Below are 24,788 nucleotides of genomic sequence, written 5' to 3' on the forward strand. Positions count from 1 at the left end.
AAAGTTGCAGTCAGGGCTGTAAGCCTCTTTCCAGGGTGCGGCCTAGGGCCCAGCCCTACTTGGGGGTGGGGCCGAATGGCCCGGATGCTGAGGGCCAGGGGCCGTGAAGGGGGTGGGAGAGGGGCGGGCAGGCCCAGGTGAGGGGTGGGAGCCCCCACCGGGGCGCCCAGGCCCAGCCTGGCCCGCAATTAGCTGGTGTGGCCAGGCAGGGCAGGGCAGGGCAGGGATGAGCTGGGCGGGGCGAGGCCGGCGGCAGGCTAGAAGGCGGGCGCGAGGGCGGGGAGCGGTGCGGAAGCCGGGTCACATAAAGGAGCGGGCGGTGCGACGGGGGCGGCTCTTTCCTGGGTGGGGTTTGTGAAGTCGTGGCCCGTTAGCAGGAAGCGGAGCAGTCGCCCCGACGCTGGCGAGAGACCCAATCCGAACCCCCAGTCTCCGGAGTGCGAGCCGTGTGTACTGCGTTCTCAGCGCCGTCCGACAGCTCCCAGCCAAACTTCACCAACTCCGCCGCCTTTTCCGCCACCATGCCCAAGACGGTGAGTGCCGAGGATGGGCGCTTCCGACCCCCGGGGTTCTTGCGGACCCTCGTAGCCCCTCGCCGATGGCCGGGGGCTTGGGCAGCCGCGCGTCCGCTCGCGATGCCGCGCCTTCCGCCGAGGCCAGGCGTGGGGAGGGGCGGCAGTGGAGTCCGGGTCTGGCGCGCTCTCGCGGGTAAAGGGGTCCAGGGATAGAAGTGTGGGCCGGGCTGGCCGGTTTCTTTCGCAGATTCTAGTTCCTTGTGTTTGGATTGCCACAGTAGGGAAGGCTTCCTTGGGGGCCCAAGGTCTCCTTTTACCCCTGACGGGCCCTGGGCGCAGGGGAGAGGACTCTGGTTCGGAGGAGGACACTTACCCCAGTCCAGTAATTGGCGCTTTTATGGGGCGAGGCTGCCACTGACCAGGAGGGGCCATGGGAACCGAGAAGCAAGGAGGAGGGTGGGAGCTGCTCAGGGCGGATCCCGTACCCCCACTCACCTTTCCCACAGCCTCCCCAGGCGGCTTCAGCTGTTTCCCACTAGGAGGGGAGGAGAGAGTTGTGGACAGACTCATCGAGGCCGCTTGCTCTTACCCGGGAGCGCTAACACTTCACTAGGCACCAGTCTGAAGGGAGGCAAGAAGACTTTGCGGGCGGGGCGGGCTGGACGCGCGCGGTGGGGGGGCGGCTGGACGCGCGCGGTTGGGGGGCGGGTCGGGGAGAAGAAGACTGGTTTCTTCCTCCTCTCCACTCGCCAAATCCCTGCCTTTCCCATTACTTACTGGCTCTCTATTTCCTCCTATCCACTCCGTACTATTCTGTGAGGTGTGGACTCGCCTGTGGGGCCACACCTTTCTAGGGTGGTGGTAGCTTCTAAGGATCTGGTCTCCACCCTACTGGCTGTTTTGAGAAGAGAAGAAGCCTCTTGGGAGTGGGGCCTAGGGGAGGGCCGGATGCCCAGGAGGGAGGGGGGAGGGGTGTGCCTGAATAATGAGCCCTGCTTGCTTTTGTGCAAGTCATGCCAAATGGCTGCTGAGGCCCTTCCCTTGCTCAGGAAGGCTGGGTGACCACCCTGGCTTGAGTCCCTTAGGCCAGGCAACTTGTTGCACTGGCTTAGGCTATGCAGTTATCCCAGACCCCTCTTCCTAGGACTGCCTGAGCCTTGTAGAGCTGAGATAGTGACTAGTAGCCTTGAGAAGGACTGAGGGTCCCTGAAAGAGAGGAGTGGGGGGCCCAGTTCTTTTGGTGTGTGCTGAGATTTAGTTGCCACGTTGCTGTGTTCCAGCCTTATTGCGAAGTCATTGTTGCCTTTCCAGAACCTGTCCTTCAAAAACACCAAGTTTTTAACAAGTGTGTACTTCTACCATCTCTCTCTTTTCAGTTGCTAATGGTTTTATGACATGGGGCTTTTCCACACTCCCCCCCACACCCCCCCCCCCACCCCACATACACACAAAGTGAGACAGAATGGTTTTGAAAAGGGGGGAGGGCAGTCTCCGCTATCACAGAGGATTATAAAAATCCTTCCAGGAGCCTCTCTTTGGTTTTATCTCTCTGTGGTTGACTCTTCGACTTCTCTTCAGATGTGGCTTTGCCTAAATAGGTGGGTGGATCTCTGGGAATAGACTGTGCCCCACAACCGCTTTTCTTTAGTGACATCTCTCATCCTCAATCCTGAGATATCTCTCATTTAAATGCAACTTAATGGGCCTGGAAATTATTTCAAAGTTATCTAAACCATCCTATCTCAGTCAAAAGTGGCAAAGAAGACAGCATGGTGATCTTTTTCCTGCTGTGGAGAGATTGGAGTATGAGCTGTTTGAGGTCAGGCCTAGGGTACTGAAAGTACCTGAATACTGAAAGTAGTTTTATGCAGATTGACTGAAACTTGAATCATGTTGGAAGGAGAGGGCTGAATTTTGATAGACTGGCAGCTTTGGAGAATTTCCTATGCTGTTTGGCTCAAGGAATTGTGGTGCTCCAAGGACAATGGTGCTTCAAGGACAAAGGACGACCCTGCCTGAAAAAGTTTCAGCGTTACACCCCCTACCCGACTCTTAATCGCCCTCCCCACCATGTTGGGATGGTTACAAAATTCCTGAGCCCACCTGGGCGACGCCCACCTGGGCAATGGGACCTGTCCCAAATAAGAAATGGTCAACTTTTAGGAGAAACAACTATATCATGCCTGTTAAGACCATAGAATCTTAACCTGAAAGGAATCTCAGACACTATCTAGTATCTCTCTCTCTCTCTCTCAACTAATGAGGATATTTAGGCCTAACAGGAAAGGACTTACCACCTAAGGGCACATGGTGACAGAACCAAGATCGCGGTCCGTGCTTTTTGATGCTCATCCCATTGACCCTCTGTTCTCACTCAGTGAAGGATTTTTGAAGTTGAGCCCCTTCTCTTGCTCAAAGCAAATTGCCCCCTATTCTCAGGACTTTCTGGTCCTCAGATAAAAGGAAGTGGATGATTTGGGCAAAGTAACCAAGGTTGGCATTTGTTTGGTCTCCTGGTGAGAGTTTGAGGTGTCACAAAGTGCCTCATGTTACTTTTCTCATTCCTTATCCCAATGCTGAGGCATCCAGGGGCACACTCTAGTTCACTGCATACCAGCTAGTAACTTTAATGAAGGGAAAAAATTCCTTATTCTCCATTCCTTCTTCACTAGTGTGCTTTAGGCTATTTCTGGAGTATGACAGATAGGGAAGGTAGTGGAAAAATCAAATCCATTCATTCATATGAACGATGTCTACAGTCTGTCTAGGGTTAGTTTCACTTTTACAGCCAATTTTCTCCCTTAGTCACCCAGCTCCCTTTAAATCTGTTAAAACATGCCCCTCTACACGCCTGTCCCCCCAACCAATTCTTGGATTCTGTGCTTCTACTTGCCAGTTTCCTGAGTCTGCTTTAGTAGCCAGAATGAAGAAGTTTATTAACTACTGTCTATACTTTGTGGTGATGATAAGACAGTTGTAAAAAAAAAAAAAAAAAAGTTTTTTCCCCTCCCTACCCTCTTTAACTTTTTTAGATCACAAAGTCTTTGGGACTCTTGGATTCCCTGAAAAGTGATTGTTTTGAATTTTCAAGGTGTTCTTGAGTTTTTGGTTTACTAGAGTTGAAAAGGCTCTTCACAATTGTCAAGTCCAATTGTTCTCATTGTATAGATGGCGAAACTGAGACCCACAGATAGGAGGGACTGACCTAGAATGATGCAGCAAGTCAGTAGTGAAGCTAGGATTTGAATCTGGGACTTAGTTAGAGGATCAGTCTTGGTAAAACCTCTTCAGTTTGCTGAGTTTTTAGCTCTAGCTCAACAGGTCAGGGGAAAGGTGATCAAATGGTCATTGATGGGACCATCCATGTGAGCAGATGTAAGGAGTCCAGCTCCTTGAAGTATTTGAAGGCTTCTGGGTCTGCATTCAGCTAAACTTTAACAGGGGCTGTGTGGACTGTTTATTCTCCTGCCATTCCTAGCATTACTTGAGCCACTCGAGTGGCACTAAAGTGGTACTTGCTGAATAGGAGGCAGAATATCAGTCTCTTAACCCTTCCCTGCCTGTAGACTTCAGGGGTGGACAAAGGATCAGGAATGGAGGTTATGTGAGAGAGACTGACTCTTTGGATCCTGCATTTGTCCACTTCTTCGGTTCTCCAGTTCACTTGGCCCTCTGTGAAAGTTTAGATGATAGAGCAGGAACCATCTTGGGGATTTCCTTTAGGCTTCTCCTTGAATAGCTCTCTGGGCAGAGAGGGGCTAGTGTGGCAAGAGAGCCTTTGTGGGACCCTCGAAGGTACCAACTAATCTATACTCTATCATGTTAGGCTTGGAGAAGGGAAGGTTGCTCTATGAGTGGGTGACGGAGATGGTATTGATCACAAGTCTGCTAACTCTTCATTATTATCTAGCTGCCTGTAACAATAGCTTGTTTTAAGGGTGTTCTTTTTTTTTTTAAACTTTTAAAAAAATTTTATTTATTTTATTTATTTATTTTTGGCTGCGTTGGGTGTTCGTTGCTGCATGCAGGCTTTCTCTAGTTGCGGCGAGCGGGGGCTATTCTTTGTTGCGGTGTGCGGGCTTCTCATTTGGGGTCTTCTCTTGTTGCAGAGCACGGGCTCTAGGCTCACGGGCTTTAGTAGTTGTGGTGCGTGGGTCCAGTAGTTGTGGCTCATGGGCTCTAGAGCGCAGGCTCAGTAGTTGTGGCCCATAGGCTTAGTTGCTCCGCGGCATGTGGGATCTTCCCGGACCAGGGCTCAAACCCGTGTCCCCTGCATTGGCAGGCGGACTACCAACCACTGTGCCACCAGGGAAGCCCTTGAAGGTGTTCTTCTTACTTTTCTCTTTCTTCCTTCTCTCAGGAGATTGCTTTACTGAATGGTGGAGCTGGAAGGGACATTTAGAGGTCATCTGGTCTATTTCCCTGACTCCAATTCCAATTCTGTCTAGAGGGATGAGATGAGTTGACAGCTACATTTATTCTGAAATCTTTTCTAACAGTGTTACTTGGCAACAGGATATCTAGGTCCCTTTGTATCTTCCTGGGAATCCCCGTCACTGGAATTTCAAAACTCAAGGTCCCCAGAAGGGAGAATATCTGGCTACCAACACTACTAGGATTGGGTCTTTCATGGCTAGAGTTACTGAAAATTGGCATCATTACAGGTTGGGAACAGTCTGCTTCTGATCTTTCAAAGAAAGAACTGAGTTTATCATGTATATCTTTCCTAACTCATGATATTTTCTCCCTGCTACCCCACTCTACTCTTCTTCCCCTGAAGAAAAAACGGGACAAAGGTAGTTTCTTTTGGGGCAGTCTGTTGGTCAAGTGAAGGAGGTGGTCTTGTCATGATTGACTGGTTTTGCTGTTCATCCCTCCTCCTATTTAATGCTTGATAGAGCTGAAAAACTTTTCAATTCCAGGTTCTGATTTGTGGTGCAGGAGCAGTCACTTGGAGGGTTAGCTCAGGACTCCATTGATTTGGTAGGTGGGTGTTGGGAAATGGCAGGTAACACTGATCTGATAATTTTTCTTCTCCTCTTTCCATGTAAGAAGAACATCTTCCCTGTCCTCAGTAAAGTGATCCAAATGAAGTGGGCCTTTAGGCAAGGTCTTTCTTCAGGCCCTCAATCTCTCCAGCTTGTCATGAGAGAACTGTACTAGTAATAGGTACATTCTAGGGACCCTTCCGGTACTGATGTTCTTGAAAGCCTTGATGGTACAGCCTCAAGCCTCCCATTTGTACGTCTGTTCCTTCAGACATCCTTCCCTTAACATTTGAGTGCCTTCTTTGTACCAGGCAGTGTGCTAGGCTATGCTGAGAATACAAAGTTCAACAGCACTTGCTAAAATGTATCTTCTTGTCCCCCTACACCTCTGGAGTGCTGTTTCTTCCTGGGTACTGGGTTCAGAATAGAGAGTTTCTAGCTTGGGAATTGGTTTGTCTCATTAGTAGCTCTGGCAGGAACACTGGCATGAGTGTTCTTGGCCGTTTCCTCTTGAGGCTACGGACTATGGCCTATGTCTATGGGCTATGTATGAGGAACAAGAAAGTAACCAACTGAGACTATATTGTGAAGACTGTGGGTTGACTGAAGAGCCTCAGACAAACACTCAGAAAACCTCATGGGTTTCCCCCCCCCCTTTCTTCTCCTTGCCTGTCTAGCATAGGCCCGCCCCCACCCCCTGCCTCCTGTAGTTCTGCTGAGAGGCCAGGAAGCTACTGAGTTATATTTCAAGTTTACTTTTAACCTGTTGAGTGTGGTAGTTAGATACACTGGTAGACAGTGAGGAGCTGGTGGGCATAAACCGACCTCCTAAGGTATCTATCACCAATGAGCTGAAGGCTGGCTGTTGTGGGGTGCAGCATTTCAAATGCATCTGTATTTACGATGACCAAGAGCTTCCTTGGCCTTAAGCTTCCCTTTTAGCTGATTGTTCTGAGTGGTCTGGGTTTCTCACAGGAGTGTTTTGAATCACAGAACAAACGAGCTGGCCTTAAACTTTGTAGTTTAAGTTTAGTTTATATTTTAGTTGGGGATACCAAAGCCCAAGAAACAGAAGTGATTTGAATGAACTGGTAATAAGGCTATGACTAAAATCCAACCTGCCTGATCCCAGATTAGGGGAGGAATTTTGAATGCCTGCCTTTTTTTTTTTTTTTTTAATTAATTAATTTATTTATTTTTGGCTGTGTTGGGTCTTCGCTTCTGTGCGAGGGCTTTCTCCAGTTGTGGCGAGCGGGGGCCACTCTTCATCGCGGTGCGTGGGCCTCTCACTGTCGCGGCCTCTCCCATTGGGGAGCACAGGCTCCAGACGCGCAGGCTCAGTAGTTGTGGCTCACGGGCTCAGTAGTTGCTCCGCGGCATGTGGGATCCTCCCAGACCAGGGCTCGAACCCATGTCCTCTGCATTAGCAGGCGGATTCTCAACCACTGCGCCACCAGGGAAGCCCCGAATGCCTGCCTTTTAAATGGCACTTCCTGCAGTGTGCTCAGTGTTTTCTCCCTTTGTGCTGTGGGTGACTTGACCATAGTGTTAAAATGGTTCTGGGAAGAGCAGTGGTTTTGAGTATGTAGAGCTCATCTCAAAAGTTACTTTGTATGGAGATAATTGAGATGGTTCAGGCTCTGACCTTGCTTTTGGGATTCTTTGTAGCACTTCCCAGGAAGGTAAGTGTTTTGCTTTGGCTGTAAAGTGTGGTGGAAAGTAGATATGTGCACTGAAGGGAGGTAAGGAGAGGAGACTAGCTATGTTTTCCTGCTTGAGGCTAGACTTCACAGTTTTAAGAGTCTTTATTTAAAAAAAAAAATATATATATATATATTTATTTATTTATTTATTTATTGGCTGCGTCGGCTCTTAGTTGCGGCATGCAGGATCTTTTGTTGCAGCGCGTGAGCTCTTTGTTGCAGAGCGTGGGCTTCTCTCTAGTTGTGGCACATGGGCTCCAGAGCGCGCAGGCTCAGTAGTTGCAGTGTGCGGGCTTAGTTGCCCTGCAGCATGTGGCATCTTAATTCCCCGACCAGGGATCAAACACACGTTCCCTGCGTTAGAAGGCAGATTCTTAACCACTGGACCACCAGGGAAGTCCCAGTAAGAGTCTTTATTGAGTAGAGTTATTTCTTTTCCATATTCATACCTGGAAAGGTTAGCCAGCTTGTTCAGGATCACATGAAGTTGGTAACAGTTGTTTTTTTTTTATGATAGCTATGATTATCCTTATCAATTAATTAATTAATTTATGGCTGTGTTGGGTCTTTGTTGCTGCGCACGGGCTTTCTCTAGTTGCGGTGAGCGGGGGCTACTCTTCATTGCGGTGCGCGGGCTTCTCATTGCGGTGGCTTCTCTTGTTGCGGAGCATGGGCTCTAGGCACGTGGGCTTCAGTAGTTGTGGCACGCGTGCTCAGTAGTTGTGGCACACGGGCTTAGTTGCTCCATGGCATGTGGGATCTTCCCGGACCAGGGCTGGAACCCATGTGCCCTGCATTGGCAGGTGGATTCTTAACCACTGTGCCACCAGGGAAGTCCCTTGGTAACAGTTTTGAAAGGAGAACTTGGCTTTCCTGATTCCCAAGTTAGTGGTCTCTCACTGGACTTGCCTGACTTGGAAGGATGACTCTTTTCACCCATGGGACACAGACGTCCAGAGAATTGGCTCTGTGGTGATTACATTAACAATATGGCCACAGTGGAGTTCCCCTAAATAGCTTCTGCTGTAGCAAGTTTCAGTCAGTGGGTGACTCACTTCTTCTGGGGCCTCAAAATGACTTTTTTCTCTTCCTGCCTGCCCCTCACCCAAGTTCCCCACTTTCTCTTTGCCATTTAAAATTTTGAGCTCTGACCTCTTTGTATTCTGACTCAGTGCTCCAGCTTGTCTTGTTCCTTGAGTTAGGAGAATATTATGGTACTTTCTTACACTTTGGCGACAATATTTTCTGCTTTGCAACCATTTGAATACAGACTGGAGTGTCCTGGCCTCAACCCTCACTACTCACCTTTAGATTTTGTAGGCCAATGCCGATGAAGATAGCTAGCCAAAAAAAGGACTTTTTAGGCCTTTATTGAAAGGGAACATAGAGTACTGGTGAAAAGCACAAACTCTAGAACCAGACTGCTTGGATTCAAATTCCAGCTCTATGACCAACTAGTTTTGTAGCCTTGGGCAAGTTACTTAACTTATGTGCTTCATTTTCCTCAACTGTAAAGTGAAGATAATGGTAGTACCTATCTCGTAGGGTTGTTGTAAGGATTAAACAGGGCAATTCCTATAAAGTGCTTAGAACTGTGCCTAGCATTTATCTAATCAGTGCTATGCAAATGTTAGTTATTATTATTTATGGAACTACTATATGCCCAACCCTGTGCTAGGTAGGATGGTAAGAATGAAGGCAGGCAGCTGCATTCTCACTGTTATTTGAGTGGTTACTAGGTACTATTTACTATAAGGGATACAAATATATGAATGGAGGGTACAATTGCTGCCTTCATCGATCTCCTATTTAACTGGAGATTTAGGGCTAACTCACTTAAAAACAGTTTGACAAAAGTGTGTACATGACATTTTCTATAGATTTTGAGAAGAAGGGAGTTTATTGGGACATGAACAGGGCTTTAGAGGATGTGTACACTTGGGGGCAGTGGCTTTTCTGGGTGGGACAGTGATGTAGTTTTGGTATGTGGGTGTAAACCAAGTGGCCCTAGGCCAGTGTTCTCTTGAAATGAGTTTGTCTGAAATGAAGGAAGGCTTGATGTGCTGATTGTTTCAAGGGATTGTGGATTGTACAAGCCACAGAGTACATGTCAGCATAGACCAAGTTGCTTTTTATAGGGTCAGTTGGAGCCAACAGTCCTGTCTCAACTGGCAAACCCCTTCTGAAGGGGTTTGTTGGGGGGAGACTCTACCTTGGGTTTTCCAGAATCCAGTGAATTAACTAAAACAAATTTTGTTGTCTTTGTTGCCCAAGTGGGTATGTGAGCAGCTCCTTCCTTCATGTTTCCATGTGAGCTAAACCAAGGAATAGAGCTTAGTGATTACTCTCTTTAGGTCAGCAGCCTAAAACCAGCTTTTAGTTCTCTCAGTGGCTTTGCTATGAGATAGGTATTTGAGAAAGGATGGAAATGAGGGGAGGATTTCTTCGTGTGTGATTGTGATAGGTTGAAGAATGTGGCATTTTCTGGCCAGGACCCAGCTGGAGCATCTGGGCCTTAAACTTGAAGAAAGAACTTTTGGGTAACTTTCAAAGCACAGCTCTTCGGCTGTGCCTGATGACAGAACCAGATTTGATGCTCCTTTCAGTGGGCTTGTTGTGGCATAAGGTAAGTGTTGAGTTAGCTCCTAGGCCACTGGTATGGTGACCTACCACTGTGTTTGCTTAGTAGTAATGCTTTGCCAGGTAGCTCCTGTGATAGGTGACTTTAAAGGTTGAAGTTTCTTCCTGTCCCTGGTGACCCTTCTCTGTGGGAATTTGGTAGATATTTTGTGTGGCCAGGGTATCAATCCAGGTCTAATGAGAGAAAAGTTGAGATGTGGGCATTTGGTCATACGTAACAAAGTATAATCCTGAGAAATCCTTTCCTGGATATTTATTTGGCAGATAGGAGGGGGAATAAGGCATACCTATTGGGCTTGGTCAGCATTTCCTTCCCTATCTTTAGTCCTGGCCTCCCTTAAATACCTGGGAAAGGTCAAGGCTCGTTTTTCTCCACTGAAGTACATTTAGATAAGGTTCCTGATCTCACTGTCTTGGTCTAATCTGCCCCTCACCCTTCCCACACCCCTGTCCTTTATCAGAAATCTCAGCCTGAAGGTTAGATGAAGTATACCAAGAGTATACCTGTATACCTGTTGTATACCTGTTGTAATCTTTAACTGGGGTTGACTAATCTGTGGTATGCAGTTGGAGGGTGGGGGTCAAGGTAATAGCCAATTTGGGGGTCTTTAGTTAAGGTGTACAAATGTTTGCTATCTTCAAGGGTTTTAAGTGAGCTAAACCTCTCTCCAATTATCCTTGCAGATTGACTAACTCCTGGGAGATTGACTAACCCATAGAAGTTCCCTTGTTGAGAGCAAAAGTCACTTAACATTTTGTGTTTGAATTTTTCTTTTCTCTAACTTGAAAATATATCAACAATATCAGAAATATATAACTGGAGCAGAGCCCTTTTCCTCAGGTTCCTTAACTCTTCTTGGCACCTGGGCCTTGGCCGATCTAGCATATGCTTGGTGAGGACATCTGCCACTTTGCTTCAGGGTTATACTACACCTCTTTGCTGGTACTTGGAGGGGTGCTCCAGCAGGACCTGAAGAGGGCCTGGGGAAAATTTAGCCTTAGTTGCCTTTCTTTCTACCATAGCCTGGGCATTTTCCTAAGGTTGGGAGTTTGCCGCCTGGCCTTAGGCCAGTTGCCAGAGGAAACCAATGACTAAAGGCTTCCTCCCTGCGACGTCAGCTTCTGGAACCTTTCCTGATGATTCCTTACCAGTCAAGTATGCCTTATTTGGCTATATTTTCCCCCCTCAAATGCCTTTGCCACCTCAACTAGTGCCTTGTTCTTCTTTGGTACAGGGAACACCTTCCTCATGTTTATATAGTGCCATCTGCAAACTTCTATTTTCTCCTTTTTTAAGGCTTGTTTGGAGCAGGAGGTGAGGCTCTTTGTTGGGGCCAGGGTGGGGGCCAGTGAGAAAGGAGAGAGGAAGATGAGAGAGCTTTGGAATGACTGTGATTTCTCCACCCTGCTTTCTTATCTCTCATTGCCCTCCTTACCCTGCCTGGTCACCTCCCTCTAGCTTCTTACTTAGATCTCTGATAGCCTAAGAGTAGTCTTGCTCGGCCTGGAAAGGCTCAGAGCGTGGGGGTGGGGTGGGGCGTGGTTGGGCTCTCAGCATCTGAAACTACTCCTCTGGAGTAAGTAAAGCCTTCCAGTTGCTGAGTTCTTTACTTGTGCCTTTCGTATGCCTAGGCTTCTCACTTGACTTTCCAGAGTGGGCTGCGTCCAGCGTCCCTCTGCCTCTTATCTCCAGTCCTGAGCTGTCTAGCCCTAGCTTAGAAGAGCTCAGCTTTTGACACAGCTTGGAGCACTTGTCTGGAATTTTTTTTAAAAATGCTTTTGAGTAGAAATGGTACAACAAAAAGAATAACAGACTGAATCAGGATATTTGGTTTTTAGTCTCTGCCTGTGTGACCTTGGGCAGGTCACTTTTATGGGCCTTAGTTTTCATACCTGTAAAATGAGAACATTGGCTTTTTCTGACATTCTGATTATTTGTGCCTAGTCTTTAAGAAGATAGTAAGAGGTTCTTGGAAAGAGTGTAACAGAACAGATAACAGTGACTATTTGGAGAAGTTGCTCTTTCCTCTTTAGAATGGTATTGGGAGTGTCATTCCCCCCCCCCCCCAGCTATCAATGTGTAAGTAGCCCTCTCTATTTCAGTGAGTTCTCCTTAGGCATATTAGATCCACCTACCACAGAGCTTGCCATGGGTATCCTGGCTTGGAGAGACAACTGTTAACTGAGCGCCTTGGGGGTGGGGCCTTGGAATTCAGCCTGCAGAGTACAGTTGCTGGCTATTTTGGGTCATTGGTGACTCCAGGAAGAATAGAAGACCCTTGAATTGGTCATTGTTCCAGTAGGGAAGGAGAAGACCAAGAAACAAACCAAAACTGAAATGCAAATGATATTTGACTTCCTCTACTCCCTTCCCCCACAACATACCTCTCCTTAGGGTTATGAAATTGCTTTTGGCTGAGTCTTAAATTGCTAAGCTCCCCTTCCCCTTCTTCTGTCGGAGTCACCGCTGTCTTTGTTGCCCTTGGATCGGGAGAGCTAGGTGATGTGGTCTTGGGTGGAGTGAAGGGGAGAACTTTCTAGTGAGGGAGATTGCCATAGGCCTAGTGTTCAGCCTTCAACTTATCCTGCATTTTGTGAATATGGCTTCCTGTGGTGTTAGACCTGTAGATGAAAGGGGAGGGATTTCTGAATTTCCCATGAGGGAGTGATAGGCTGATGAGGCATAAGCTAGTTCCTGGAGATGGTGTGCCCTTGGCTGGATCTGTTTTCACCCTTCTTCTTCCTCCTCACTGACATTTTGTACAGTGCTTGCTTGGAAATCAAGGATCCCAGGCTGTATATCAACCACCTAGGAGTTGGCCATGAACATGATCTTCACCTGCCCTGAGCCTCCTGGAGTGAGGGCAAGATAGAAGTCTTCTTGGCGTCTGTCTTCTTTCCTTTGGGAATAAGTTCCTAGGGCAGTTTAATCAGAGAAGACTTAGTTGGGTAAAGCTGGACAATGCTTTTGGGTGGAAGATTCTTCTCCAGCATTGAGCTGGAATGGCCTCTGGACCATGCAGGAGCTTGCTGCTTGGAGTAGCCACCTTCCTGGCAGCCTTTCCTTCCTAGGGGCCTCACATGTGTTGTTAAGGATTCCAGTCACAGGTGGTAGATTAGAAATGCTATTGGTGAGGGAGAGTAGGGAAACCAGTAGAGGAGAGAGAAGGGGAGAAGGAAAGAGGAGTCAAATAGAAGAAGAGTGGTTATTTTTACACTTCCCCTTTTTATAAAACCCAACATGGCATATGACAGAGTTTAGCAAATAGAGGGAGACATCTTCCATAAGTCCACCATTTTAACATAGCAGTTATTGTTTATGTGTATTTCTCATCACATCTCATATATGTACCTTAGTTTTCCATGGTATAATCGTATTGTACATAAAAAAAATCTTACTTCTTTATCCCTATTTAACATATCACTAAAAACTTAGGTAAATGCTATTTAGTTTTTAAAAATGAACATTTTAATGCCTTTACAAAATTCCATCCAATGACTATGTCATAATTTACTAACCATTCCCCTTTTGCCGGTCATTTAGATTACTTCCAGCATTTGCCAGTATTTATAACACTGCAGTGAATGTGAAAAAGAGAAAATCTAAACCCCTTAGCATGGTATATATGGAGAGCCCTTTGATACCTGGCTCCATCCTAGCTCTCTCTCCAGACTCAGGTCCCACTTGGCCCCACATGTACGCTGTGCTGTAGCTTTGTGGGATTAAGTTTCCGCAAGTAAGCCTTACCTCTTATATCTTTCACCTTTAGCATATGTTTTTTCTTTCAACTTGAAATGTCAAGTGTCTCTTCCTCACCTCCCCCCACTCCATGACACCTCCACTGGATACTTTCTTTAATACTCCCAGGTAGTATTAGTTGTACTATCTTCTGTGTGCCCACTGTACCTTGTGAGGATTTCTGTTATGATACTTACCATGTGGTATTGAAGCCACCTGGGCTCCCATGCTTTCTCCTTTAGTGAACTTGTGGATTTGAACGTTTCTAACTCCTCCTGCCTCAAGAAGGGGCTGTTGTTCAGGTGGAGATGGTTAGGGATGGGCAGGCCTTTGAAGAGCATATAGTCAGTGACAGACATGGAGAAGGGGAAGCAGCAGTAATGTATGCAAGGGATCCAACAGTGTTGGATGAGCACCTGGTAGGACATACTAGGTACTGATAATAGAGAAAATACACATTGGAGAAGGGAAGATGCATTAGCACCTATAGGGTGGAGAGCCCTGAGAGAGAGTCTTGCTGGCCTTGACACACCAGAGCAGACTTCTCAAACCATTCCAGATCTCGATTTCCCATCTGTAAAATGGAAAGAGTAATAGCACCCTACTTCTTAGGGTTATGGTGAAGATTCGGGCACTAATGCACCTGGAAGTGCTCTGTGAGGTGTGGGGCACAGGGGAGGGAGGGTAGGTCCATGACACCCCGTAATTTTTGTTCCAGTTGGCCTTTTAAAGTTCTGCTCTATGTGTGTTGCTCATCAAGCTTCTGAGCCCATAACGTCAGATGCTACAGTTTCCCCGAGCAAGCATTCCCATAGGTGCCCCACAACCTGATGCTTTTGGTGGGAGGTATGCAGGGAAGTTCCCATCTCCCCACTTAGCTGGGCAGCATGGCTCCAACTGGCCCCAGCACAGCCCTACTAAAAAGTGGCCACAGGTGGCTGGGGAGGGAGATACCACCTTCTCTTCAGCTCTTTAGCAACAAATGAGTGGTACTAGAGTAGAGGGTTTCCTAACATCTCTTCAGCTGGAGGTGGAAGTATTTATAGAAGCTGCAGTGAAACTGGGCACCTTTCAGGCCTTCTGGCCTCAAACCAACCATGTACTGTTAGAAGGACAGGACTCTGTGTCTGTCACTGACTATATGCTCTTCAAAGGCCTGCCCATCCCACCTGTCTTGGGCAAATAGCTCATGGGGAACATTCAAGGTCTTTGGATAGAGATTCTCCTCCATCTAGTGTGACTTTTATTTTCTCCACATACTACCCATGGCTTCTTGCTGCTGTCCTGGCCATTTGAAAACCCCGAATCCACCCCAGAATTTTATGTTTTACAAAGGAAGCAAATTACCTGAATCTATGGAAGATCTGTTTGTCAACTATAAAACACAACAAGGGGAAGAGACTTGCTCAAGGTCATGTAGACAGTCAGGGGCAGAAGCAAGTCTTTAAGCCAAGACTCTCAGGAGTGTGTTGTTTTCATTCTATCAGCTTAGCCCACTGAGAATGTAAGCTTCTTGAGAACAGGGACAGTTTCCCATTGTATCCCCAGTACCTAGCACAAGTGCTTGGCATAGAGGAGGTGCTCGGCAAATATTTGTTGAATAAATACATTAATAGCTACTATTGTCAAGTTGGAATTGTCTTGCACAGACTCCTTTGGCTAGGTCTACTAGAAGGCCAAACAACAATTTCAGGGGCCCACTGGAAATTACCTAATGTGGACCCAGCTGGGCCCTGGAAGAGTGGAGCTAAGTAGTGCCAGGAAATGGGGAGGAGTTTTCCCTCTTGTGCACCTTGAAGAACCTGTTTACCTGTGTGTGAGTGACCAGCTTGTTCATAACTAATTTCCATTCCCTTTTCCCATGTCTTCACACAATGCAGTAGTGTTCACACCAAGGGAGAATATTCAAATCAAAGTTTTTAGTGGATTTTAACAGGTAGCCGTGCAAGCATTTCTATTTGCGTTTGTGAAGCAACCCAGAGTTTGGCCCTAGAGTACATATTTGAAGCACTACCCAGCTTTTAAAAATTTTTACTTTTTTGTATGTGTGCTGCTCATTGTGGCATGGCCAGCATTGCAGGACTGCATTGTGTAATCTAATCCTGAGAGGTTTGTGCTCCCAAGGTTTAAGGATTGAGTTAGCTCCTCTGCTTAGAGATGGGTAGGGCCAGACACAGATCAGGAAGGACAGCAGGGAAATGCTGTAGATCATCATGTTGGGGCACCCAGCAGCCGTGTTCTGCTGTTGCTGCTGTTGTCACCACCACTGCCACCACCATCACCCAGGCTGCCTTAGGTCCCAGACTGTGTATCTTTGCAGATTTGGGCCTGTTTTAGTCAAGGTAGGCTAATTTGGGGAGCAATAGGAGGTATTCTTCCTCCCACACATTCCCTGAGAGAGGGGTGTGGCCAGCATTTGGGAGGTATAGGTTTAGGCTTACTAGATAGGGTTGGGTGGCCTAAAATAGCAAGAGCCTCTGAAGGTTATCTAGTCTTTAAAGGACTTTTTCCATCTGTTCTTATAGTGCTGAGCTAGACACCGTACGAAGAATAGAAACAGACATAGTCTGTGCTTTTTGGTAGGGCAGACTTAAATAAAACCAGACTTTATTTACTTTACAATTTTTGATTTGTGTTTTTTCATTGTGAAACTAATACGTATTTGCTGTGAGAAATAAAACAACACTGAAAAATACAAAATCCCCTGTTTTCTGCCCTGACTCTATTCTCCAGAGAGAACCAACATTTATGTGACCTAGTTAGTTATATGAACTTAGACTCCTTTTTAAATGCATTTATACACATATAACTTTAAATACACACATAATACAAATCCATACTGTCCTGCAACTTGTTTTTTTAAACTTACTATGTGGTGGCCATCTTTTCATATCAAATCAGATTTTAACATCTGTATGGGCTCATTAATAATCAAATTATCAAGTGGGTGGAACACTTAAAAGCACTTAAAAGCGTTTCACAAATGAAAAGGGCTCATATTCTTCATTGAATAGAAAATAAAGAGAACATTGTAAGGGCTTGCCTGCCTGAGAGAGAAGGCTTTCTGGAGAAGGAGGGAGTTGTGGACCCTTCTGTTGGGATGAAGGATAGGGTGATGAAAGCTGTTCCCCTTTTCAAGCTCAGTAGGCCCCACTTTTAGAGATTGCTGTGATTTCACCCATGCCTAAGTGATCTGAGTGGAGTGATTGGTGGTAGGGTAAACCACTTTTCTGTGCTTAACGTGGCCCTCTCCCTCTTCTGTGGTTTTGCCAGTTTGGGGTAGTTTGATTCCAAACAGTACCTGACTGAGAACCCTGTTCCTCAGAAGACCTCTGGCTGCTATAGCTATCTGAGGTTGAGGAAAGAAGCTGTGTGTGTGTGTGTGTTTTGTTGGTGTGCACATGCCTTTCCAGTTTTCCCCAGAGAAGAGCAGTGAAGCTGGATTAGAATCCCCTCACCCCGTACTTACCAGGGATCTTGTCCAAGTGGCAGAAAAGTGGAATTTTGCAGAGTGCTCAGCTATAGCTGAGGCATCCAGTTGAAGAACTGAGAAAGATAGTGATTTTTGAAATGCAAATAAATACAGGTGACCCTTGAACAATAGGGAGGTCATGGGCTCCCCACCACCACCGTGTTCTGCCAGTCGAAATTGCATATAACTTTACAGTTGGCCTTCCATATCCCTGGTTCTACATCCACATATTCAACCAACCAACCACAGGTTCAGCCACCTGCAGATTGTGTGGTACTGTGGTGCGTTTTTATTGAAAAATACTCGCTTATAAGTGGACCAGCACAGTTGAAAGCCATGTTGTTCAAGGGTCAGCTGTACACAGTATATTAAAAAAAATCTAGCCCAGTGGCCACTCCTGCTCTTAGAAGCTTGCTAGCTTGAGGGTACTGATCACGTTGAAGAAGCCAGGCCAGGCAAGGAGAAGCAGGATTACCAGAAATGCAGGCTCTCTTCTGCTCACTCATGGCATGCCCCACCCTTCTCTTGTCTTCTTAGTTCCCAGACTTTCACAGTGGGTGGAGCAGAGCTTATGCTTGCCCAGCCTTTAATCCTAGAGCCTCTGCCACCAGAGGTTGACCTTGATTAGGCCAGGCCTACTACAGGCCACTGCAGGCATTATTCCTTCCCCTTTAGACAAACAGGAAGCTGCCTGCAAATTGAGTGATTGGAGCTTTCTGAATCCTTGTGGGGCAGGGAGAGCAAGGCTCTGAGGTCAGACTCTAAAAAGGGAAAGGGAATGACATTTTAAAGAATTTCTTGCGCTACTTGAGAAGGCTTGGATCCAAAGTATCTTCAGGAATTTATTGTAGGTCAGGCTTGTAGGAAGATATGTGTTTCAACACATATTAGCTGTGTGACCTTTTGGAAGTCCCTTAACCTCCCATTCTTCATCAGTAAAGTGGGGATGATAATCCTCAGTGCTGGTGGGAAACTTGGATAAGATAACATTAAAAAAGCCCTCGAGTGTTAGTTCTATAGAAAATCAAGCATATAGGATTCAGGTGCTTAGAGAAGCGTAAATCATATTTTCACACCCTCTGTTGACAAAAGCAGTAAAATGTGTTCAGTGGATGAAAGACTTTCACCTCACCATTAAGAATGATTATGATCCTTAAAAGGGTAAGCCTCAGTTATCAGGAAAAGTTCACTTCTGTGGAACGGATCATTTATAGACCATTTGGGACGAATGATGCATTGAAATATAATCGGCTCTCAACTATCCATAACAAAACATTCTTCTCCTAGCTATGTGTGGACTGCCTGTCCTAAGCCATATGAGCCCAGGGAATGCAAACTCCCTTGGCCCTTCTGATAGTCCAAACAAGACATAGTTAGTTACATAAATATTTCCAAAAAAAAACCCAAAGTAAAGTGGTTAGATTGCTACTGCTGAGTTATGCACAGGGTATTATTCTTACGTTGATGTGGATAACTGACCTTAACCAAAAGAATAATGGTGAACTTTGGCTTCTGGAGCAAGGAAAGTGATGGGCTTCTACTTCGCAGATCATTTATGCCCTCTGTGACCATCCCTCCAGCCTATGAACTCAGGTGGGTGTGACAAATTTATAAGACTGGGATTGGGAGAGAGGCAACCATTCAAAGGATGGAGCTAGGAAAGACCATGTGTGAGATTGCCCTATATGGACTGTTATTCCAGGGAGGATTGGAACAGTTCTCAACCCCGCCCCCCGTGCTGGGATCTAGCCTTTGTCAGAAAGAGGCAAGACTGAAGAAATCTTGAAAGAACTACTAGAGACCTCTCTGGGCAAGTTCCGCTGGAACCTCTAGCTGTTGAGTAGCCCAGAAAAGGGAATTTTTTGGTTAGGAATCTGGGAGGGAGTTATAAGTTTAGGGGGTAGCTGCCTGTTGTCCAAGTAGTTCCCTGTTTAAAATGGCCCTGTCAGATGTGAATTGAAGGAATCCCTTTATAGGTTGGCTGGCATTGCCCTGCAATTATTTTCCAGTGTTCCTAGCTGTACTCACCCCATGTCTGGACCAAAAAAAAGTCCCCAGCACAAATACTGATAATCTTTACATTTGCGATATGCATTGTAGTTGTCAAAACCCTTTTTACCACTATTATTATTATGTCATTTGATAGTCATTAACTCTCTCCAGTTGGCAGGTTAGGAATTATTAACCCCGCTTTTTCATATGGGGAAACTGAGGCTCAGAGAGGTTAAATGACTGCAGAAATCACTCAGCTAATGAATAAGGAACACAAGAGTTCAGTGGGAAACATTAGACTTTGGTTTTAGACTTTGCATGGGGTAGGGGGTGTAGAAAGGGGAGATAAGTGTTGTTTCATAAAGGCCTGGACTTAAGCTCTAGTCATGATTAGGCCAGAGTTTTGAGGCTAGAAAAGAAGTTTCAGCTTTAAACATCAGGTCCTTCCCCTGTTCTAATAGTTGCTCAACCTCCCTTTAGTCTCTCCTAAAATATCATGAGTGAACAATAAAGTTTAGAGAGAATTGTAGTAGTTGGGATCTGTGTGTGGATGTCCACCTGTCATGTTTGTGTTCTGCCTGCTTGGGGCCTGGCCTGACACTTGTAGCTGGCTTCGTATGTTACCCTTCTTGCTAATGTCAGACCACTGCCTTCAAGGCTGGTTGAGCTTTCTACCTGGTTGGGCCAATAACTTACTTGGCTTTACCTTGCTCTTGGATACATAGATGTTACTTGTTAGGAAGTGAGAATTGTTTGGGGATTGCTTCAGCCTAGCTAATGTAGAGTCTTGTTTGGACCTTGGCGGGAGCGTTAGTGGAAGAGGTACTGGGGAATTGTGGAAAGAGCACTCTTCTGGAGTTGAAGAGCTGGAGTTTAGTCTGAGCTCTGCTGCTAGCTTCCCAGGGCAATCTTGACCAGGCCCTTGCCCCTTTTGGGACCACAGTCTGTTCTACGAGGAGTTGGTTTGGCTAATCTCTGAGCGCCATTCCTGCTCCTCAAGTCTGTGATTTATTCAGAGATGTTACATTCCCTCAACAATGGAGGGTGGTCTGCCCCACGTTGGGTAGGGGGATTGTGGCACACATCTCAGAAATGTTCTCATTCTGTGGGATACTGGGCCAAATGACAACTCTACCAGCTCTGAGAGGTTGGGAGTGATCAGCTACACCTGGCCTTAGAAGAGAACCCTTCATAGAAAGGCCTTGGGAATGTTATGGAGCATAATTGGGTAGAGGGTTGGGCAGGCAGGGGTGGCAAGAATCAGACCTGGCCTGATCTGGGTAAGGAAGGAAGAGGTGCTCTGGAAAGGTAGTACTTGGGCAGCCCCCCAGAAACAGGCAATAGGATGACATCATGAGGTGTAGACAGTTTAGTGTAGTCCCTGGCCAGATAGTTCCTGGTCACAAGTAGTTGGTAAGCCCTCAGGAATGTGACACTGTCACTAAGCAATGTGTCACTAGAGCAGTCAAAGGCTGTGGAAGCAGGAGGAACAGCTCTCCCTTGTCACCATCCCCGTTGTGTAGAGTGTGAGGTCCTTAAAGTTGGGCCATGGAGACCAGATGTGGCAATGGAGAAACCCAGTTTGTAATGGCAGATAGGCCTGGTCTTTTAGAAGAAGAAAAAATCATAATGCTTGCTTAATGTCAAAGCATGTGAGGTTGAATTTACTAGTGCTGATGCATTTGAATTCTTGTGGATTTGAAGCAAGGTTGGGAAAAGGGGGAAATTTGAACTCATGACCCTAGTGGCCCTAAGGGCTAGAATGAAGGTGGAGTTTAACTGTTAGGGCTGCCCTTCTTATAGTAGGGTGTTGAGTTCTGCATGGGAACAGCCTTCTGATCCATTGGGGAAGTCCAGCTTGCCTATACAGTTAGTTGGTCTTGGCCAGCTTGTGGAAGCATGTTGTAGACTCTGATTCATGTTTTGGCTTAGGGCTTTGGGCATCGGTATTTTTAAGAGCTCCCATAGGATATTCTAATTTTGGGCCAGGGTTGATAAGTACATCCTTAACTGAAGCCTCTCCATGTTACATCTGAGAAAACTGAGCCTAAGAAATGGAGGCCCATGCCCATGCCAATACAGCATGAATATAGCTAAGCTGAGCTGAGACTTTGTCTAGGGCTGTTTCCACTCCATTCATAGCTGGAAGTAAAGGTGGCCCAGACAGCTCAATTGGGCATTCTCTAAACTTGGTTATTGGGCCTGGATGAGATGGGAGTTATGCACCATTCCCCACCTCAAGTACTAGAGGAAGGGGTGAGGTTCAAAGAAACTAACTGGACCCCAGGGAGGTAAGCAGCTCTCTTTAGAGCTCGAGTTCACTGGCTAGGCATGTGCATACCAGTGGTGGTGGGAGAGAAAGGATAGGACAGGATGGAAAGTGAGTAATGCTGTGGACACCAAGGCATTCAGTTAGTGGGAACATTACAGGGAGTTGGTGAGTAAGAGCCCAAGGACCTGGTGACTTCATTCCTCAGTGCCATATAGAAGTGCTGGGCTGGGACCCTGCCTTGTGTCCAAGGCAAGGTGCTTTGGAACTGAAGACTGCTGATTCTCCACTTCCTGCTTCAGCTGGATGGCCTTTACATCTGACTAGGTCCCAGCCCTTGCTGCTCCTATACTTTCAGAGTACACCAAGCTCTCTCATAAGCCCTGGCACCATATCACAGTGTGGTCTTATATTATTTCCCAATGTTTTGTATGTGGCACCCCAATTAGAGAATAAATTCCTTTTATGATTGGAAAGAGGGCTTTGCTCCCAGTCTTCCCAGGAGCACAAGAAGGTGCTTAGTGTGGAGAACCAGGCAGTGCTAAGAGGTTATCTTGGTTTCTTTTCTCCTACCAGCCTCCAAAGGAACTTTTTATTTGAAGAGAAAGGTGACTGGGAGCTTCAGGGTGGATATAGCACACACTGCGTTCTTTGGGATCCAATAATTACATTTTTTCACTACTAGATGGGGAACGCTTTGAAGTAGGGGCTTGTCATAATCTCTGTATTCTCAGTGCCCAGCACCCTGCCCCACACTTTGCAGGTACTCAATAGCTGCTGAATTGATTTGAAGGCATCTCTTCTCCTGTTCCCTCCCTTGAGTCAGGCTAGACTCCCTAGAAGCCTTCTGTCTCCTGGGGGAAGAATCTGGAAGCTAGGGAGGAGGAAAGGGCTGCATCTGAGCATTAGCTTTTGGTGTATCCCTTGTATCCAGAAGCCCACAGTTCATAGTAGTAGTTGACTTTTAGAGTACACATACTTTCACACATATGTTTTTGTTTTTCTTTTTTTTTTTTTTTCTACAGGAGGGGCAAGTATGAGGGCATGAAGTGGGAGGTTAGAAGGTGGGCACTCCTGAATGGTTGTTTCTTTTCACCACTTGCTTGTGAGAGAAGTGCTAACTGGACCCTTGAAGATCCTAGATCCTAGATCCTTGTCCAGAGGAGAAAGGCTTGTGTGCAGTGTTGGCCACTAATGGAGGTCTTTAGCCTTGGAGCTTTGTGGTTGGCATTAGTTTCATTCTTAGCTGTCCCTCCCGCTGAGTTTGGCATCTCCAACTTGATTTCCTTTTATTCTCCAAACGTTTTCTAAGGGGATAGGAAGGGAAACAAGCCACATATGGCCCTTTGTTTCTTTAGCCCTTAATAGGCTGGCTAGGAAGGTCCCCTTCTTCTTTCTTCTTCATGCATGCCTCTTGCTCTTCAAGGCCAGAGGTTTGAGCCAGAGGCCTAGGGGCCAGGCAATCCTTGATTCAGCCCCTGGTCTGGGGCCTGCTATTGAGGGGGGTCAGCTTGGCCCAGGGCCTTTCTGGTATCTGAATGAGCCTTTGGGGAATAGATGGTTAGTGGTCTAAGCTTATTACCTTCTTTTCCCCCACTGCCTTTACTTAGGAAGGGAATAGGCTACTGTGTATGATGGTCTGGTCCAGTTTTCTTTGGTTAACTTTCAGATAAGACTCTTGCTGCCCATCTTCTATGGAAAGTAGAATGTGAAGAGTGCTATTGGTCCAGGTTTGAGACCTTGCAGATAGTGAATGGAGTTACTAGCCTAGTCTAGCAATTAGCAAACTTGCCCGTGAGACCTGATTTTGTATGTATTGTAAGAATAGGTTTCATATTTTAAAAGCATTGTTAAAAAGAAAAAAGAGGAATATGCAACAGAGACCATATGTGGCCCATAGAAACAGTTTGCCAACCCCTGGTAATCTATGCTTTACACTACCAAGTTATTATATACCAATTTCTTTTTTTTTTAAGATTCCCAAATCCTTTTAAAAAAAAAATTATTTATTTATTTGGCTGTGTTGGGTCTTAGTTGAGGCATACGGGATCTTCGTTGTGGCATGCAGGATCTTTCATTGTGGCATGCGGGCTCTTCGTTGCGGCGCATGGGCTCCTCTAGTTGTGGCACATGGGCTCTTGAGCGCGCAGGCTTAGTTGCCCTGCGGCATGTGGGATCTTAGTTCCCTGACCAGGGATCGAACCTGCGTCCCCTACATTGGAAGGTGGATTCTTAACCACTGGACCACCAGGAAAGTCCCTATTACATACCAATTTCTTATAAACTCATGGTTCCTCTTTCCTGAGCCAGGCACATGGTAGGCCTTTGACTCCTGATTTATGATTGGGATGTTTGTAGCTAGTCCCTTCTGTGTTGGTTACTAACTAACCAAACCACTCTGTCTCCTTCTGGTGTATACTTGGTGTCATAGTCACTGGGGGTTAGAATTAGAATTGTATCCTTCTTGGAGGGGAAAGAACCCGATAGATGATGCTTTCCTCCAGCTCACTGTTCCTGTGTAAGACTTAACTTTTCATCTCAGATGGCCCCAAATCTGATAAGTAAGCAGCTCCTGTTGATGGTAATTAGGGAGATTTGAAAACAAAATCACAAAAGTCCAAAGCTGTGTTCAACAGGGGATTCTGGAGCAGGGGCTAACTCTTCCTGCTCCTCCCCGCACACTTCATCCCTGGCTTTGCTGAGCCTCCTAAAAATCAATTCTGGCTTTTTGAGAAGGTGCCTCCTTTGTGTTCTTTCCAGACTATGCTTGAACAGAAGGAATCCTGGGTACTTTTGGAGTAAGATACTGAGACTGTTTGTTGTAGGGGTGATATTAGAGCGTAGCTTTTACCCAGACAGGGAGGCATTCCCAGCTCTATCTGGAGCCCTTACATCCAGTGTTCTGGAGGTTTGCATTTTGTTAACTGTTGTGTGTTTATGTGGGTATATGCCTATTTGGTCACCCATGCCCATTCTTGCCGAGTTCCTGGGAATGCTGTAATGGAGAGAGTACGGTGCCAAGGCTGAGTCATTCTCCTGGAAAAGCCAGGATTATAAGAGGTGTTGTACCAGATCTGCTTTGGAATGCTTTCTCTTTTCTCCTCTGCTGTCCCCACCCTTCCCCAAACACACCTAGGATTGTAGATACCCACCCAACTCTAGGCTACTAGGCCTGGGAGACTCAACCACTGAGCTTCCTGAGAGGTGACCAGGGCTGCTCCTCGTCTCCCCTTCCTTTCTGTCCCCAAAGCCCTATACCTCTACACCCAACAGTATAGAAGACTTGTGGAATGTGTAAAGATGTTCCGACCCTTAGGGACTGAAGCATGTTTGTGAATAGTCAGTGAGTGAGGCTAGCTTAAATGGTTTTAAGGTGACAATTAATGGTGAGCATTCCAAGTAGAGTTGCCTCAGGTGTTTCTCCTGACTTCTTTGGGCGGGTGTGTGGTCGGAATTGTTCAAGGTGACTT

General features: G+C 46.4%; 1 protein-coding gene across 1 annotated transcript in view; it reads left to right on the forward strand.

Annotated features, from left to right (window-relative positions):
- Positions 1-309: 309 nt before the first annotated feature.
- Positions 310-24,788, forward strand: part of MSN (moesin) — a 66,593-nt gene continuing 42,114 nt past the window's right edge. The window contains exon 1 of the mRNA XM_082376633.1: positions 310-533. Within this exon, the coding sequence (XP_082232759.1) occupies positions 522-533 (12 nt within the window). The 5' untranslated portion in view covers positions 310-521. The remainder of the gene's footprint in view (positions 534-24,788) is intronic.

Source organism: Balaenoptera borealis, assembly GCF_965194805.1.
Source record: "Balaenoptera borealis genome assembly, chromosome: X".
In the NCBI taxonomy this organism is placed as follows: Eukaryota; Metazoa; Chordata; class Mammalia; order Artiodactyla; family Balaenopteridae; genus Balaenoptera; species Balaenoptera borealis.